General features: G+C 43.1%; 1 protein-coding gene across 1 annotated transcript in view; it reads left to right on the top strand.

Moving 5' to 3' along the window:
- Nucleotides 1-16,965, top strand: part of WBP4 (WW domain binding protein 4) — an 80,459-nt gene extending 63,494 nt beyond the window's left edge. Inside the window, exons 9-10 of the mRNA XM_029603179.1 lie at nucleotides 10,229-10,410; nucleotides 16,595-16,965. Of these exons, the coding sequence (XP_029459039.1) occupies nucleotides 10,229-10,410; nucleotides 16,595-16,805 (393 nt within the window). The 3' untranslated portion in view covers nucleotides 16,806-16,965. The remainder of the gene's footprint in view (nucleotides 1-10,228; nucleotides 10,411-16,594) is intronic.
- Nucleotides 16,966-17,462: the final 497 nt, after the last annotated feature.

The raw sequence follows: 17,462 nt of genomic DNA, 5'->3' as shown, positions 1-17,462 counted from the left end.
GGCAACGTTTGGACCCAGGAGAATGGGAGCTCTCAGAGGAGGCAATAACCTTAATTTATCACAGATGGGCATTACTCATATGGATCTTATGACAGCTCAGAGGAATGCCATGGCGCCATGCTTCTTCAGCCGGAGAAGAGAGCACAGAGTGGAAGGGGTCGATGCCCTTGTTCTTCTTGGCTACACGACATTTTGATCTATGTGTTTCCACCATGGCCCCTGGTAGGCAAGGTGGTGAGGAGAATAGAGGTCCATCCAGGAAAGGTGATTCTCATGGCTCCAGAGTGGCTACAAAGGCCTTGGTTTGCAGATTTGGTCAACATAGCAGTGGATGGCCCCTTAAGACTGGGCCATCTGCCAAAGCTTGTACGACAGGGCACTATATTTTCAGATCAGGATCACTTTTGTCTAGAGGCTTGGCTTTTGAAAGGAAGCAATTAAGAAGGAAAGGATATCCTGAGGATGTTATTTCTATTCAGATGCTTGTTCGTAAGACTTCTACTTCCTTGGTATATCAGGGTTTGGAGAGTTTTTGGGGCTTGGTGTACGGAGCAGGAGGTTGATCCTCTGCAAGCTTCAGGGGTGCAAATTCTGGCCTTTTTGCAGAGAGGTCTGTCGAAAGGTTTGTCTTCTAATTCCCTGAGAGTGCAGGTATCGGCCCTGGGCTGCTTGTGAGGCAAGGTTCATGGAACAGCCGTGGCTACATTTCTGGATGTGGTACATTTCCTCCAAGGGGCACAGCATCTGCGCCCCCATGTTCATCAGATGTGCCCCTCTTGGAGCCTTAATTTGGTCCTCAAGGGCATGTGTGAGGTGTCATTTGAGCCTCTAAAGAGGGCCACCAATAAAAGTCCTGACTTTGAAGGTGGGTTTTTTTTTGGTGGTGATTTGTTCAGCCAGAAGGGTGTCTGAGCTTCAAGTCCTATCATGTAGAGAACCCTTTTTGCAGTTTTCAAATTCTGGGGTCTCTCTGAGGACAGTTCTGTCTTTTCTGCTGAAAGTAGTTTCAGCGTTCCACTTAAGTTAGTCAGTGAAGCTTCCGGCCTTTACAAATTTGGAGGTTGTTGTGCCTCATGCAAAAGAGTTAAGACGGATGTCATAAGGGCCTTGTTGCGGTATCTGGAGGTCATTAACAGTTTTAGATTGTCAGATCACCTTTTGTGCTATGGAGTGGTGCGAAAAAGGATCATAAAGTGTTGAAGAACACTAATGTACGGAGGTTGAAGAAGGCGATTGGGTCCAAATATATCTGTCATTTGTCCTATCCTTGAGGGATTAAGGGCTCATTCTGCCCGTTCCCAGGCAGCCTCCTGGGCAGAATGCCAACTGGTGTCGCCGGAAGAGATTTGCAGGGTGGTTACTTGAAAGTTTTTACATACTTTTGCCAGGCACCTACCAATTGGACATCTGGACTCCAGACATTGACAGCTTTGGTGAAAGTGCTCTTCGAGTGGGACTCTTGCAGTCCCACCCCAGTTAGGGAAGCTTTGGTACATACCAGGAGTCTGGATTGATCTGGGTATGTACAAAGAAAGGAAAATTGGTTCTTACCTGCTAATTTTCGTTCCTGTAGTACTATAGATCAAGCCAGAATCCTGCCCAGTGGTGGAGAGAAGTTTTAGAGAGTCCGCTCAATCTGTTTTCTGTTCTTGAATAACTCTGAAGAATGGCACAGGTTTTTCGTTAATTCTTTCAATAGAATTTTTGTATTGCATTATAAATTTTACTCTTTCCTCTGCTCGTTCCAGGGAATTTGAGTATTAGAAGCCTTTTTGACATTTTATGCTTGGGTACTTGGTAATACTGAGGAGCTGCAGGTGGCACACCGGGTTAAGAGGCGGTGTCTGTAAAATTTTCTCTGTCTCCATCTGCTGGAAGGGAGGCAAAACCCAGGAGTCTGGACTGATCTGTAGTACTACAGGAACAAAAATTAGCAGGTAACATCCAATTTTCCTATGCACTTTATTTTCAATCTGCTAAAATCAGCAAATAGTAGTTTTGCATTAACAAAATAAAGAAAGATGTCATGTAAAACTTTGTAAATATCCTAATGTAAAAAGGCTCTTAGGTGTATCCAACCAATATCTCTTAAAAAAAGAAAATATATATATATAATATATATATCACACCTCCTCCTGTCTCTGCAAACAATTTGTATTTGTATTTATCAATACTATTTTCATATTACTTATAGGCTGAACAATCTAATTTACTTCTCTAGACTTATTTTAATACCCACAACCAGAAGTTTGATGTCCAACCCACTATAGCTATTTTGTGGTTTAAAATATATCTATTAGAATAAGGGGAAAAATACCTCAGGAAGCACACATTATTAAATGTCACAAATCGACAACTTTTAACGGTGCTTAAAGCCACTGGGCTGCCATCATTGGAAAAAAAACTTTTTTTTTTTTAGAAATACTATAGTCACTAAATCTTTTATAAAGCTCAATATATGTTGTTTATAATAAATTTTTCAAAAAAAAGTCTGGTAAAAGCAGTACTTATCTAAAAAAAAAAGTCAGAATCAACTTCTGGAGTCAGACCAAAAATGCTGACATGACCATGTTTTGCAGCTTGAGCTGCTGCTTCAGGGCGTTCCAATTCTTTACTCCATTTCCAGCCACTAAAACAAGTTTGAAACAAGCTACATTTTAACAACTTGCAAGACAAAATTTTCAGCCAATCAGGGAATTTCACAATTTCTTTCCACCAATCAAAGGGGATACTACTTTAAATCCTCCAAGAAACGTCCAGCCCATTACTTTCTGTTTGCAGAGACAGAAGGAGGGTGTATTTATTTTTCAGAGATGTAAAACTTTGTACCATGTAGTGGTTATGTCGGCTTTTGTTTACTTAGAGATTCATTGAAACACACAGTGTGGCCAGAGTGCCTAAACTTTTGCATCAACTGTACATATTAGGTCCTTCATTCTCATTTCATATGACTTTTGGTGTAGACCCTGAACCATTTTCATAGCCTTTTGATGAATTGCCTCCAGCCTCTCTGCTTTTGGAAGTGCAATCTGCAGAACTGGTGAGGTCTCACCAGGAATTATCACCAACTGTTTTTCTTCTTGTGCCTCTTGCTGTTTTGTACCTTGAGATCGTGTATGTTGCTCCCTTGGATTTATCACCCCAAAGTAAAAAAAAAAACTAGAAAAAATATATATAATAATGACAGCAGAAAAAGACCAAATGGTCCATCCAGTCTGCCCAGCAAACTCCCCATGGTAATAAATTCTGCTCTGTGCAGGTTGCTTCGTGTTTCTGTTAAGGGTAGTAACTGCCGCTCTGTGCAGGTTACTCCCATGATTCTGTTAAGGGTAGTAACTGCCACTCCATGCAGGTTACCCCCCAGCCTTTTCATTCATTCCCATCCTCTAGCCTTTAGGAATCCACAGTGTTTATCCCATGCTCCTTTAAAATCCTTCACAGTTTGTCCTTCATCACTTCCTCCAGAAGGGCATTCCAGTCATCCACCACCCTCTCCGTGAAGAAATATTTCTTGACATTTGTTCTAATTCTTCCTCCCTGGAGTTTCAAATTGTGACCCCCTAGTTCTACTGATTGTTTCCAGTGGAAAGGTTTTGTGGTTGACCATGGATCATTTAAATCTTTCAAGTATATGAAGACCTGTATTATATCACCCCTGCTCCTCTTCTCCTCAAGGGTATACATATTCAGGTTCTTCAACCTCTCCTCAAAATACATTTGATGGAGATCACCCACCATTTTGTTTGCCCTTCTCTGGCCGCCTCCATCCTGTCTCTGTACCTTTTGAGATATGATCTCCAGAACTGAGTGCAGTACTCTAGTTGAGACTTTACCAAGGACCTGTACAAGAGGATTATCACTTCCCTTTTCCTACTAGATATTCCTCTCTCTATGCAGTCTAGCATTCTTCTGGCTTTAGCTATCGCCGTGTCACATTGCTTCGTCGACTTCATGTCGTTAGAGACGATCACCCCAAGGTCTCTCTCCTGCTCTGTGCATATCAGCCCTTTACCCCCCAACACATACAGTTCTTTCAGATTACCACACCCCAGATCCATTACTCTGCACTTCTTGGCATTGAATGCAAGCTGCCATATATTTGACCACTCTTCCAGCTTCCTTAAATCCCATCTCATTCTCTGTACTCCTTGCAGCGTATCCACTCTGTTGCAGATCTTAGTATCATCCACAAATAGACAAACTTTACCTTCTATCTCTTCCGCAATGTCGCTCACAAAGATGTTGAACAGAACTGGTCCCAACACCGATCCCTGTGGCACTCCATTTAACACCATTCTCTCTTCAAAATAGGTTCTATTTACCATCACACGTTGTCTTCTATCTGTCAACCAGTTTGTAATCCACGCCAACACCTTGGAGCTGGCTCCCAAGCTTCTCATTTTGTTGATGAGTCTTCTATGTGGGACCATATCAAAAGCTTTACTAAAATCCAAGTACATTACATTGAGTGCTCTTCCCTGATCCAGTTCTCTAGTCACCCAATCAAAGAAATCAATTAGATTCATCTGACAGGACCTTTCCCTGGTGAATCCATGCTGTGATCGAGCAACCCACTGTATTGTAGATAGTTCACTATCCTTTCCTTCAGCAGAGTCTCCATTGATTTTCCCACCACTGAGGTGATGCTAACCAGCTTGTAGTTTCCAGCCTCTTCTCTGCCAAAAATGAATGCCAAAAATTCTTAGCACATGAGAGAAGATGAATTTTAATATATTTATAAATAATCTGGAAAAGGGAACAATGCATGAGATGATCAAATTTGTAGATGAAACAAAAATATCTGAAGCAGATTGTAAGACATTGCAGGATCTTGTGAAACTGGGCATCCAAATGGTATATAAAATTTAAAGTGGACAAGTGCAAAGTGATGCATATAGGAAAATTAATCCAAACTTTAGTTACACAATGTTGTTTGTTTATTTATGAACTTTTAATATACCGACATTCGTAGAACACATCACACCGGTTTACAATGAACAAAAGAAGGAAAATTACATTGAACAGGGAGAGGGGAGTTAGGTTCCATATTAGGAGTTACCACCTATGAAAAGGATCTAGGAGTCATTGTAGACAATATGTTGAAATCCTCGACTCAGTGTGTGGTGTCGGTCAAAAAAGCAAACAATATTAAGAATTATTAGGAAAGGAATGGAGAATAAAACTGAGAAAGTTATACCTTTGTTTCGTTCCATGGTGCGACCACACCTAGAGTACTGTGTGCAATTTTAGTCATTGCTTCTCCAAAAAAAAATAAAAAGGAACAGAGAAGGATGACCCAAATGAATGGAACAGCTCCCCTATGGGGGAAAGCATAAAGAGAGCAGGGCTTTTCAGCCTGAGGAACGAAGAGATGGCTGAGGGGAGATACAGTAGAGATCTATAAAATCATGAGTGGAATAGAATAGTAAATACGAATCAGTTGTTATACTCCTTAAAAAAAAAATAAAAATAAAAAAGTTAGGAACACTTCATAAAGTTACTAAGCATCACATTTAAAACAAATTGGAGAAAATATTTTTTCACTCAACACAAAATTAAGCTTTGGAATTCATTGCCAGAGGATGTAGTAAATGCCTGGAGGAAAATTCCATAAACCATTATTAACCAGGTAAACTTGGGGAAAGGCACCTCTTTTCTTTGGGTGTGTAAGCAGCATGGGATCTGTTTACTGTTTGGGATCCTGCCAGGTACGTATAACCTAGATTGCTCACTGCTGGAAACAAGATGCTGGTCTTGATGACTTTGGTCTGATCCAGTCTGGCAATATTTATGTAATTTGAGTAATTTTTTAAAGATAGAAGAGGAAGAATCTGGTCAGGCAGTTGAGGGAATATGCAGAGTTCCTATATTTCTCTTGTCATTTTAGGACAGAAAAAAAGCAATTGCTAACAAGCTTTTGTCCTTTCCCGCGCTTTAATGTCCCTTTCTCTGTACGTACCAGGATCAGTCCAGACTGCTGGGTTATGCCTCCCCTCCAGCAGATGGAGTCAGAGAAAAGCTGAAAAGCACCCCCTAGATATACCGGTGTGCCACCTGCAATTTCTCAGTATTTCTCTGACTCCAGCAGATTGAGAGGCATAACCTGCGGTCCTGATCCTATTCTGATTATCCATTGTTTGTACAGGTTTGACTGTCTTGTAGGACTTTTGACTAGACCAAATTTCTTCCTTTGTTTACTTTTAAAAAAAAAAAAAGAGGAACTTTTGGCTCTTATTAATTTTGTGCAGTTTTGCTTGTGGGGGTTTTCCTTAGGGCAGGCTTGGTAGGGCAATGCCCTAACGCCAGGTACCCGGAGTGTCCATATCCTCGGTGGCCTGGGGAGTATTTACCGGTGGGCCGGTCCCTCTCCCCAATCTATTCCAGGGATGTCTTTTCCCCTGAAGGGGGCTTGTAATGTACTTTTCCGCGTGATTTGATCAGTCAGCCATATTATGTCTAACAGGGCTTGTGCAGGTTTTTTTTAGTTGAATTTGGAAAAAAAAAAAGACATTTTATAATATAAAGCACAGCCCTTGTTCAGCCCCAGCCTGCCCGAATTGGCCCTGGGGCTCCGGAAGGGGTGGAATTTATCACCCGGTCCGGCACAGGGACTGCATTTTGCTGTTTTTTGCGTGCTTTTGTGGTCAGGCCCGCCTTTGATATGCCGCGGGCTTCTGCCTGCACGGCCTGCGGGGAGTCGGGGGCTCGGCTCTCTCAGGAGGGTCTTTGCTCCCGGTGTATCCCCGGGGCGAGAAACCCTCTCGATGGCCGATGGGTACCTACGGCTCCCCTCTATCATGGCCGCGTGAGCCGCGAAGAAGTCTGTCGGCTCGGGGGCAGAAGTCTGCCCCGCCCCCATGGGACGAGGGAGCGGTGGCCATTTTGGCCGCGCCGAGTTTATCTTTACAACGGATGCCAGTCTGACAGGTTGGGGAGCAGTCTGTCAGTCCAGGGCGTCACAGGGGCGATGGTCACCTCGTCAAGCCAAATGGTCGATCAATCAGCTGGAAACCAGAGTGGTCCGCATGGCCTTCCATCACTTTCTTCCCTTGATTCATCGCCGAGCAGTACGGCTTTTGTCCGACAATGCAACAACGGTGGCGTACATCAATCGGCAAGGAAGTACAAAAAGTCGCCCAGTGGCTTCCGAGGTGGACTTGTTGATGGCCTGGGCAGAGCATCATCTAAGCTGTCTCGCAGCTTCCCACATCGCAGGAGTGGACAATGTCCAGGCGGATTTTCTCAGTCAGCAGCGACTGGACCCAGGAGAGTGGGAACTGTCGACCGAGGTGATGCGGCTCATAACTTGCTGCTGGGGGACCCCCACGCTTGCATTTGATGGCGACTCGGATCAAAGCCAAGGCGGCTCGCTTCTTCGGTTTCAGAAGAGAGCATGGCTCGGAAGGGGTAGATGCTCTGGTGCTTTCGTGGCCTCCAGACATTCTCCTTTATGCGTTTCCCCCTTGGCCACTGGTGGGGAAAGTTCTACGGCACATAGAATCCCACTGGGGGCTGGTTATTCTAGTGGCTCCGGAGTGGCTGAGGAGACCATGGTTTGCAGATCTCTTCAACCTGGCAGTAGAAGGTCCCTTGCATCTGGGGCACATCTCGAATCTTCTGCGGCAGGGTCCCGTATTTTTCGATCAAGGGGATCGCTTTTGTCTAGCGACTTGGCTTATGAAAGGAAGCAACTGAGAAAGAAGGATTATCCGGAAGCCGTAATTTCCACACTTCTTAAGGCCTGCAAGACCTCCACTTCCCTTGCCTATGTTAGGGTCTGGAAGGTTTTTGATTCATGGTGTAGTGGGTTGAATGTGACCCCATGGCGGGCATCTATAGTGCATATTCTAGCCTTTTTACAAGAGGGCTTGAGAAAGGGCCTGGCAATTCTCTTCGAGTACAGGTGGAGGCCTTGGGCTGTCTGCGTGGTAAGATTGAAGGTTCTTCTGTTGCTGGTTACCCGGATGTGGTTCGTTTTCCACGTGGTGTCAAGCATTTACGTCCCCCGGTGCGAGCTCGTTTTCCGTCCTGGAGCTTAAATTTGGTTCTTCGTGGTCTCTGCGCCTCGCCGTTTGAGCCCATCAAGCGTGCCACCTTGAAGGATTTAACTCTCAAAACAGTTTTTCTCGTGGCTATTTTTTCGGCACGTCGGGTCTCCGAAGTACAGGCGTTATCGTGCCGGGAACCATTTTTGCGTATTACAGACTCGGGAATGTTCCTGAGGACGGTACCCTCCTTCTTACCTAAGGTGGTCTCGGCTTTCCACGTCAATCAGTCGATAGACCTTCCATCTTTTTCGTCGGAGGATACCCATTCTGTTCACGGTCGAGACTTGCGGCAGTTGGATGTCCGGCGGACCCTTTTGCGGTATTTGGAAGTCACTAATGAGTTCCAGCGGTAGGATCACCTTTTTGTCTTGCGGAATTATCCAAAGAAGGGACATATGGCGTCTAAAGCTACCATCGCTCACTGGTTGAAGGATGCTATTGCTTCCACGTATATATGTCATGGGCGTCATGTTCTTGATGGTCTCAAGGCTCACTCTCTCCGCTCTCAGGCGGCATCATGGGCGGAAAGCCAATATGTTTCACCCCAGGAAATTTGTAGAGCGGCTACTTGGAAGTCCTTGCACACGTTTGCTAGACATTATCGGTTGGATATCCGGGATCCAGCTGCAGATTCCTTTGGCAGCAATGTGCTTCGAGCGGGACTCTCTGGGTCCCACCCCATTTAAGGCGGCTCGGGTACATTCCAGCAGTCTGGACTGATCCTGGTACGTACAGGGAAAGGAAAATTAGTTTCTTACCTGATAATTTTCGTTCCTGTAGTACCAAGGATCAGTCCAGACGCCCGCCCAAGATTGTATATTACAGGAGAGTCCACTCGTCTTCATGTCATATTTCTGTTGTCTTCTCTTCACAGCTGGGTTCAACATGTTATTGGTTTTAAAAAGGTTTTCTGGTATTTTTAGAGTATACTTTTGCTCTAGTCATTGGTTCTTGTTAAAAAAACAAACAAAAAAAAAAAACCTCAGGATGGGATATATGTTTCATTCTGCTTTTAATATTGAGTATACTGAGGGATCGCAGGTGGCACACCAGTATATCTAGGGGGTGCTTTTCAGCTTTTCTCTGACTCCATCTGCTGGAGGGGAGGCATAACCCAGCAGTCTGGACTGATCCTTGTACTACAGGAAGGAAAATTATCAAGTAAGAAACTAATTTTCCTTTTTCTAAGGGATTCATCGTTCCTTGTTCTTGGTCATGGAATGTCCCAGAACCCAATGACTACAATACATTATTTGCATTGACTGAATTCTTCCTTCTCTTAATTGTCCCAGCTACTTCTCTTCAAAAATAATTATGTCCCACATTGGGGAGATCTTGTATAGTTATCTTCTGGGCTGTGAGTCATCGGCTTTGAGCAAACATGAGAACTAAAAATGCTGTTTTAAAACAAAATTGGAAGAGGGGAATCATAAAAGGAGAGAAAGATGTGTATAGGGAAATGTCAACGACAGAAGATTCAAGGAAAAAGTTGTTATAGCAACTTGTTGTGAATTGGCAGCTTGGTGGAAGAAGCCAGTTACACCAATGTTCCAATGTTTACCTCAGAATGTCAACGGTTACAGGGTGTTTATGGTCTGGGGAAGTTGACAGCCATTAAAAATAAGATGCCTGTTCATTTTAAACATATCTGGAAACCATTTCAACTTTGATCAAATATTTAGGTACTGGAGTTAAAATTCCTCATGAATACTGGCCCTTGCGGCAAACAAATAGATATAGTTGTTGAAGGGAGGGAGGACAAAAGGATAAGGTGAGGGGGGGTGGGATGGAAGAGGACTTGGGAGAGACATAAAATCTTATATTGTGATTGTATACTCAATATGTGTTCTGGATAGTCATTGTTCTACAATGTGTATTGTCATCATTTTGTTTGGTTTAATAAAACTCTGAATTGAAAAAAAAAGATTCCAAGGAAAAAAGGGATGTCCAGTGACCTGCGCCTCATGACATATGCAGGAACACAGAGCACAGAGATGAATACGTTGAAGCTTTTCATGTTTGTTTAAACTTAGTTTTCCATGCTAATGCAAAAGGCAATTTTGGCAGAAGCAGTGTTCTGACAGCATTGTGACACGTTTTGAAGTTGTTTTTACATCAGAGAATGCGCTGCATCATTTTTTATTTTTTTTTTATTTTCTTTTGTCTCCACTTTATTGAAGAAGAACAAAACAGAGCAAATAAACATTGCTGAAGAAATCAAGCCTGAATCCAAGGAAGATGATACCAATGCAACAGGTGACCAGGAGTCCAGGGCTATCCCAGAGGAAAAACAACCAAAAGCACCTAAAAAATCAACCCCTTATGGAGAATGGGAGGAAATTCGGGAAGAGGAGGACCCCTAGTAAGTATTGCTCCATAGTCTCTATAGTTTGGTCCTTTTAGCTTCATAAACAAGCCATATTTTGTCCTCTTCCCTAATTCTGGTTCCTCAAAATGCCCATTTCACACTTAAGGCAGCACTATATGTTTGTTACTGATTTCTCCATTCAGCATTATACTGGGTTATGTATATATGTACAGTCATTTTTAGACAAAATATCGGAAAATGAGTTCAAAAATACAGTTATTGGAAACTAAATTACTAATCCTGGAAAATATAAAAAGTGTGTGTGTGTGTGTACATATATATATATGTATATATATATATATATATATATATATGTGTGTGTATATATATATATATATATATAATTTTTATTTTTTTTTTACTGTTTATAGGGTAGATTTTTTTTTTTATGGATGCGCAATTTTATAAAATGTGCGCACTGGCGCACACATTATAAAATCTGCGGTCCATGCACAGGGGGGGGGGACAGATTTTAGCTAGTTTCGTACGGTGACGCATCACAGCTTTCCCCAGTTCCCTACCCCCTACCCTAGCCTCCCTTCCCCTCTCCTTACCACCCTCTAAATTTAATGTGGACAAGTGCAAGGTGTTCCATATAGGGAAACATAACCCTTGCTGTAGTTACATGGTTAGATTCCCTATTAGGAGCTACCACCCAGGAAAAAGATCTACGCATCATAGTGGATAATACATTTAAATAGTCAGCTCAGTGTGCTACAGCAGTCAAAAAAGCAAACAATGTTAGGAATTATTAGGAAGGGAAAGGTTAATAAAACGGAAAATGTCATAATGCCTCTATATCGCTCCATGGTGAGACCACACCTTGAATACTGTGTACGATTCTGGTCGCCGCATCTCAAAATTTTAAGATATAGTTGCGATGGAGAAAGTCCAGAGAAGGGCAACCAAAATGATAAAAGGGAATGGAACAGCTCCCCTATGAGGAAAGGCTGAAGAGGTTAGGGTTGTTCAGCTTGGCGAAGAGACGGCTGAGGGGGGGGATATGATAGAGGTCTTTAAGATCATGAGAGGTCTTTAATGAGTAGATGTGAATCGGTTATTTACACTTTCGGATAATAGAAGGACCATTCTGTGAAGTTAGCAAGTGGCACATTTAAGACTAATCGGAGAATTTCTTTTTCATTCAACGCACAATTAAGCTCTGGAATGTTTTGCCAGAGGATGTGGTTAGTACAGTTAGTGTAGCTGGTTCAAAAAAGGTTTGGATACGTTCTTGGAGAAGTCCGTTAACTGCCATTAATCAAGTTTACTTAGGTAATAGCCACTGCTATTAATTGCATCAGTAGCATGGGATCTTCTTAGTGTTTGGGTTCTTGTGGCCTGGTTTGGCCTCTGTTAGAAACAGGATGCTGGGCTTAATGGACCCTTGGTCTGACCCAGCATGGCAATTTCTTATGTTCTTAAACCTACCTGCCTTACCTATTTTTTTTTTGTTTTTTAACTTGCTGCTTCTCCGGAGCAGAAGCAACTTGCGTTGTATCGGCACCTCCAGCCCCGGCACTCAATCACATACCGGGGTTTATGCACGTGGCCGGGCCTGTTTGAAAACTGGCCCGTCACGAGTAAGGCCCAGCCATGCGTGTAAACCCCGGGGTTTTACGTGCATCAGGGTTTAAAAATATAGCCTTATATTTACAAAAAATAATACACTTGTTAAGAAGGATGGAATGGAAAAAAAGAAAAACAAAAAATTGCAACAGTCATGCATATCATCCATTCAATCAGGTCCAAAACGTTTGAGGCAAATACCCTTACCCATAGATCTTATAGCAGACCTTGGAGAAAAAATATCAAGAAAAGGAACAAAGACTTGACAACGAAGCACCACAACCTAACCAAGGAGTCTCAAATGTCAGAATGGCAACTCTGGAATCTGATAGTTCTATCATAGGAGGTGATAACAGTAGAGGCAACTAGAACCTTATCGCTCAGAAAAATTATCTAAGTTGAGTCAAAGAAAATATATTTTACATTATATTTACAAAGAAATTTAAAGAAATTTCCAATCTGCAGAACTCTAGGTTTCATAATAAGAAACAGATGTTCCCTGTACGTACTAGAATCAGTCCAGACTGCTGGGTTATGCCTCCTCTCCAGCAGATGGAGTCAGAGATATACTGAGGGATTGCAGGTGGTGTGCCACCTGCAATCCCTCAGTATATCTCTGACTCCAGCAGATAGAGAGGCATACCCTGAAGACCTGATCCTTCTCAAAATTGTCAATTGGTGCACAGGTTTGCTCCTAACTCCTCTGACTAGATCAATTGTTATCCCTTGGGAAGACAACTGTTTATAAAAAAAAAAAAAAAAAAAGATTGCATATTTTGAATTTATTTCTCTTACGGCGCTGGCGAAGCTGAGGCATATGTTGTGGCAGGCCAGGTAGGGCAGTGCCCTGAAGACTCGTTCCCGGAGCTTAGATACCTGAGTGGCCGGGGGGAGAAATTACCGGTGGGCCTGTCACTCTCCCCCCTCCTAAGTTTTATGCTAGAGATTTTACTTCTCTGAAGGGGGCTTGCGCTTAAGGCTATATTTATACATTTTAGCTGGCTGGTTTCTTGTAAAAAAAAAAAAAAAAAAGGCAAAAGCAAAAAGAAGGGAAAAACAAGCTGGGTTAGAGCTGGGTTCCTGTTCCCTCAGCCCAGGCCTGCCACGCTTCAGCCCCGGGGCTCCGGAGGGGGTGGACTCTCCACTCAGCGCATCGGGTTTATTTTTGCGCGCCTTGGCCTGTCTGGCCTGTGGAGGTTCGGGGTCCCGGCTTTCTCGGGAGGGTCTCTGCTCCCGGTGTATTCCCGGGGGCGAGGGACCCTCCCGACGGCCGGGCTCGGCCCACACTCTTCCTCTCTCGCGGCCGCGGGAGCCGCAAAGAAGTTCGGCGATTAGGGGGCAGAGGCCTGCCCTGCCCCCACTCGGTGGCCATTTTGGACGCGCCGAACGCGCAGGGAATGGACGCTGATACAGCATCGGAGGAGGGAGACTTCCCTCCGGCTTCTCCACCTGCATTAAGCCTGCAGCGCCAGCGTGAGCAAGATTCCTTAGCGATTCCTTGGGTGACTCTTAAGAGGCCGCAGCCCTTTTCATCCAGATTTGTGCTTTTAATGCACAAATCCTACCTAGAGGCAGAGGCTGACTGGCAGGAGTCCCCCCTCCCCCCTCCTAAGTTTTTTAAGCCGACACCAGACCAGGGAAAGGCGGGAACCCGCCTTCCTCGCCCTCCTGTGGATCCAGATCCGGTGATTCTCGAGGTTACAGACCCTTACAATCAGGATATGGGAGGAGATATAGACACTATGTCAAGGTAACTGATTTCCTTATTAACAAACCTTACGACGCTTAGATCTTGACCGTCGTACTAGGCATATCCATTAAGGTACAGTCCATCTTGTAAAGCTATTCTAAAAGAAATTAAGCCTTTTATTATTCACAGGCATCTTCTGATCTGTCCCTTTGATTTGTACTATTTTTTGATTCATTTTGGGTCTCACTTACTACCATATTTTTCGCTCCATAAGACGCACTTTTTTTTCTCCAAAAGTGGGGGGAAAATGTCTGTGCGTCTTATGGAGCGAATATTAAAAAAACAAGGGGAGAACAGTTTGCTGCGCTCCACATTCGGCCGGGACATCCACCTCCCCCCGAGCCCGGAAGCCAGAGGGAGGAGCCGAAACACGCCTCAAAGGCAGCGTGCCTGTGAGTACCATCGGGAGAACAGTTTGCTGCGCTCCACATTCGGCCGGGACATCCACCTCCCCCCGAGCCCGGAAGCCAGAGGGAGGAGCCAAAACACGCCTCAAAGGCGGCGTGCCTGTGAGTACCATCGGGAGAACAGTTTGCTGCGCTCCACATTCGGCCGGGACATCTACCTCCCCCCGAGCCCGGAAGCCAGAGGGAGGAGCCGAAACACGCCTCAAAGGCAGCGTGTTTCCGGCGCGCCGCCAGCGCGCGGCCAAGCCGTGCGCGCTAAGGGGTGCGCACGGCTTAGACCGGCTTTGGCCGGATTTGCTGGATTGTTGGGCAGCTCTGTTTTCGTTTCCTGAGACATTGGAAAGGTTTGCACAAGTCAGTGCCGGTGTCTAGTTGTGAGTATGCCACCTAAGAGGAAGGGGAAAGTAAGGGTTTTCCCGCAAGAACCCTTACCTCCTCTTCTCCAACTAGAAATTGACCGATATCTGACGCAGCTGGAGAAAATAGAGAGTTCCAATGAACCCGTTGGAAGCCCTATAGAAGGAGAACTAGGGGCTTCCTTGGAGGAGGCCTCTTTAAGTCCGGACGCACGACCGCCTCCCGCTCAACGCGGCGCAGATGGAGAGCTGATTGAGACATCTACCTTAGGAGAGGAACGAACTCCGGCTCCTGAAGGAATCAGCTCAGCGTTGGAATCAGTAAATGAGGAAGAAGCTGGAGTGGCAGCAGTTCAACATCAAGGAGTCCTCAATTCTGAAGGTCCAGAAGCTACGAGGCCAGAGTACAGCAGGCCAGAGACGGTAACTTTAGGTGCTATCTGGGACTTGGTTAATGGTTTAAGTGCTACTATAGATAGACTAGAAAAGAAAATTGATACAGTTTCCCTAAATGTACAACAACAATTTCAAGGTGTACAGAATCAGACAAGTGAAGTTGTTACTAAAATAGAACAAATAGAAACAAATGTGAAATCATTACAAAGTGTGAGTAATTGTTTAATAAAGGATCAATTAACCTGTTCTAGAAGATTAGAATACATAGAAAATAACATTCATCATTTAAATGTACGAGTTATGAATTTCCCTAAAATTGCGGGTGAAATCCCTTTTCAAACCTTTAAGAGGTATTTAGTTGAGGTTCTGGGGTTTACAGAAGAAAATAATATGTTATCACTTAATTCCTGTTTTTTTGTTAAGAAAAGAACCTCAACAGCTACCCCAATAATTCCAGCTAATTTGACAAGTTTTTTGGAGGAATCTTCAGTACAAATATTAGAAAGGGAAACCTTAATTGTTTCCTTTGTTTCCACGTATGATATAAGTAAACTGATGAAAAAATACTTTCAAAAGTTTCCTACGTTATATTACAGACAGGTTATTAAGATATTTCCGGACCTAGCGCCGATTACACGCAATAGAAGGCGTGAGTTCTTAGAATTAAGATCCAGAGTAATATCTTTAGGATACTCTTTTGTGTTGAAATATCCATGCTGTTGTAACATTAAGAGAGGAACTGATTGTTATGTATTCACACAGGTAGAACAATTACGTTTATTTCTAGAAGCACGGCAACCTGCGACCTCCTCCCCTGTAGATACCTAAATCCAGGACTAGGAATGGAAAAAGCTGATTGTGCTATTAGATTATAGAAAAGGTTTTTTCTTTATTTATTTTCTCCTTTAATATTTCATTCCTTTAGTCTCAGGTTTCTAAATAGATTCCTAATGAATATAATGTTAAAATTGGAAGGTTATTCTTAAATATTCATTTGTGTTGAAATAATTTGTGGTAAGAATAAATATTCGTAAATTTTGTTTACAAATAACAAGTGAATAATCTAGATAACCAGTGAAATATATTTTCATTTCAAGATTGAATGTAAGTATTTCCAAATTTGTAAATGTTGAAAACTATAAATAAAGAATTAAAAAAACAAAAACAAAAACCTAACTCCAACCAATGTTTGGGGGGTTTTTTGTCCCCATTTCCCATCCCAAACCCTTAAATTTAATTAACTACAACCCCCTCTCCTGACCTCCCCCCACAAGATTTGCCAAAAGCCCCTGGTGGTCCAGCGGGGGTCCGGAGCGATCTCCTGCACTTGGGCCGTCGGCTGCCAGTATTTAAAATGGCGAAGATAGCCTTTGCCCTTACTAAGTCACAGGGGCTACCGGTGCCATTGGTCAGCCCCTGACACATGGTAGGAGCACAAGTCTTGTGCACAAGTCTTTAATATTCGCTACATAAAACGCACAGACAAGTCTGTTTATAACATGATCATTTTATGCATGAATTTATAAGACAGAAAATGTACTCTTGTTATTCCATTAATTTAGTTTCCAAAGTTTATGTCCATAGGCTGAAATGAATGTATAGTTATCTGCACTCCACAGCATGTTGCTGAGTTTGGACTTGTGTGCACAATGCCGCTACTTGTTAATATTCTTCTTCACTTGTTTCTTACTCCTGCACAGTGAGTGTATAGATTTGCAGCTTCCCAGTGCGGAGGAAGACATTCTGGCTGGCCCAGCACTTGAAGTTGCACAGGAGCCCAAAGTGAAGTTCAGAGAGAAGACAATCACTTCCCTGGGGGATGACACTATAGTGGGAGAGCCTGTTTTCAGAAAGAGGAAAATTGAAAATGGAAAAAGTCGAAACTTAAGGCAACGAGTAAGTGATCAGTGAGGGAATGCTGTGCTCCTGCAGTGTGGACTGTGTGAATCAAAAAACAGAATTTTAAACAAAGTCTATCTTTTTTTTTTTCTTTTTTAATGCTGTTAAAATGTATTCTACATATAAATATAAATTGGCTGTGAATTGTAATAAATTTTTATTTTTCTGTTAATGCTAGTGTGTCTTTTGACTAGGAGAGGTTTGTAGTGCTCTATTTATGCAATGTGATATGTTTAAAGCAGCATTATCCTATTTTTCTCTGCATACTTATCTGGCTGCTTATTCTCCAGTATGGTTCTAAGAAGAAATTTCTTACTTGTTAATTTCCTTCCTTTAGTCCTTCTGCACTAGTCCAGACTAGTGGGTTGTTCCTCCCTACCTGCAGATAGAGGTAGAGAGCATAGCTTTCTCTGTCACATCATCACAGCTACTAACATGTAGTACAGTCCAGAAAATTCTTCAGTATTCTAATAAAAGCATTAAATGCATCCCAAACATTAATAGATAATAAACTTGTACAAATTTCTGAATCAGATGCTCTTATATAAATACCTCTGCATAACAGGAGATAAATATAAATAAAACTAACCCATACCTAGTAAAATTCCTGTGCATAGGCACTTCTTATCCATATGATCAGGAAGAAGAATGTCCTATAACATACCATGA

Source organism: Rhinatrema bivittatum, chromosome 5, assembly GCF_901001135.1.
Source record: "Rhinatrema bivittatum chromosome 5, aRhiBiv1.1, whole genome shotgun sequence".
NCBI classification, from domain to species: Eukaryota; Metazoa; Chordata; class Amphibia; order Gymnophiona; family Rhinatrematidae; genus Rhinatrema; species Rhinatrema bivittatum.
The sequence above is the reverse complement of the archived record's forward strand: the minus strand, read 5'-3'. Positions and strand labels throughout refer to the sequence as shown.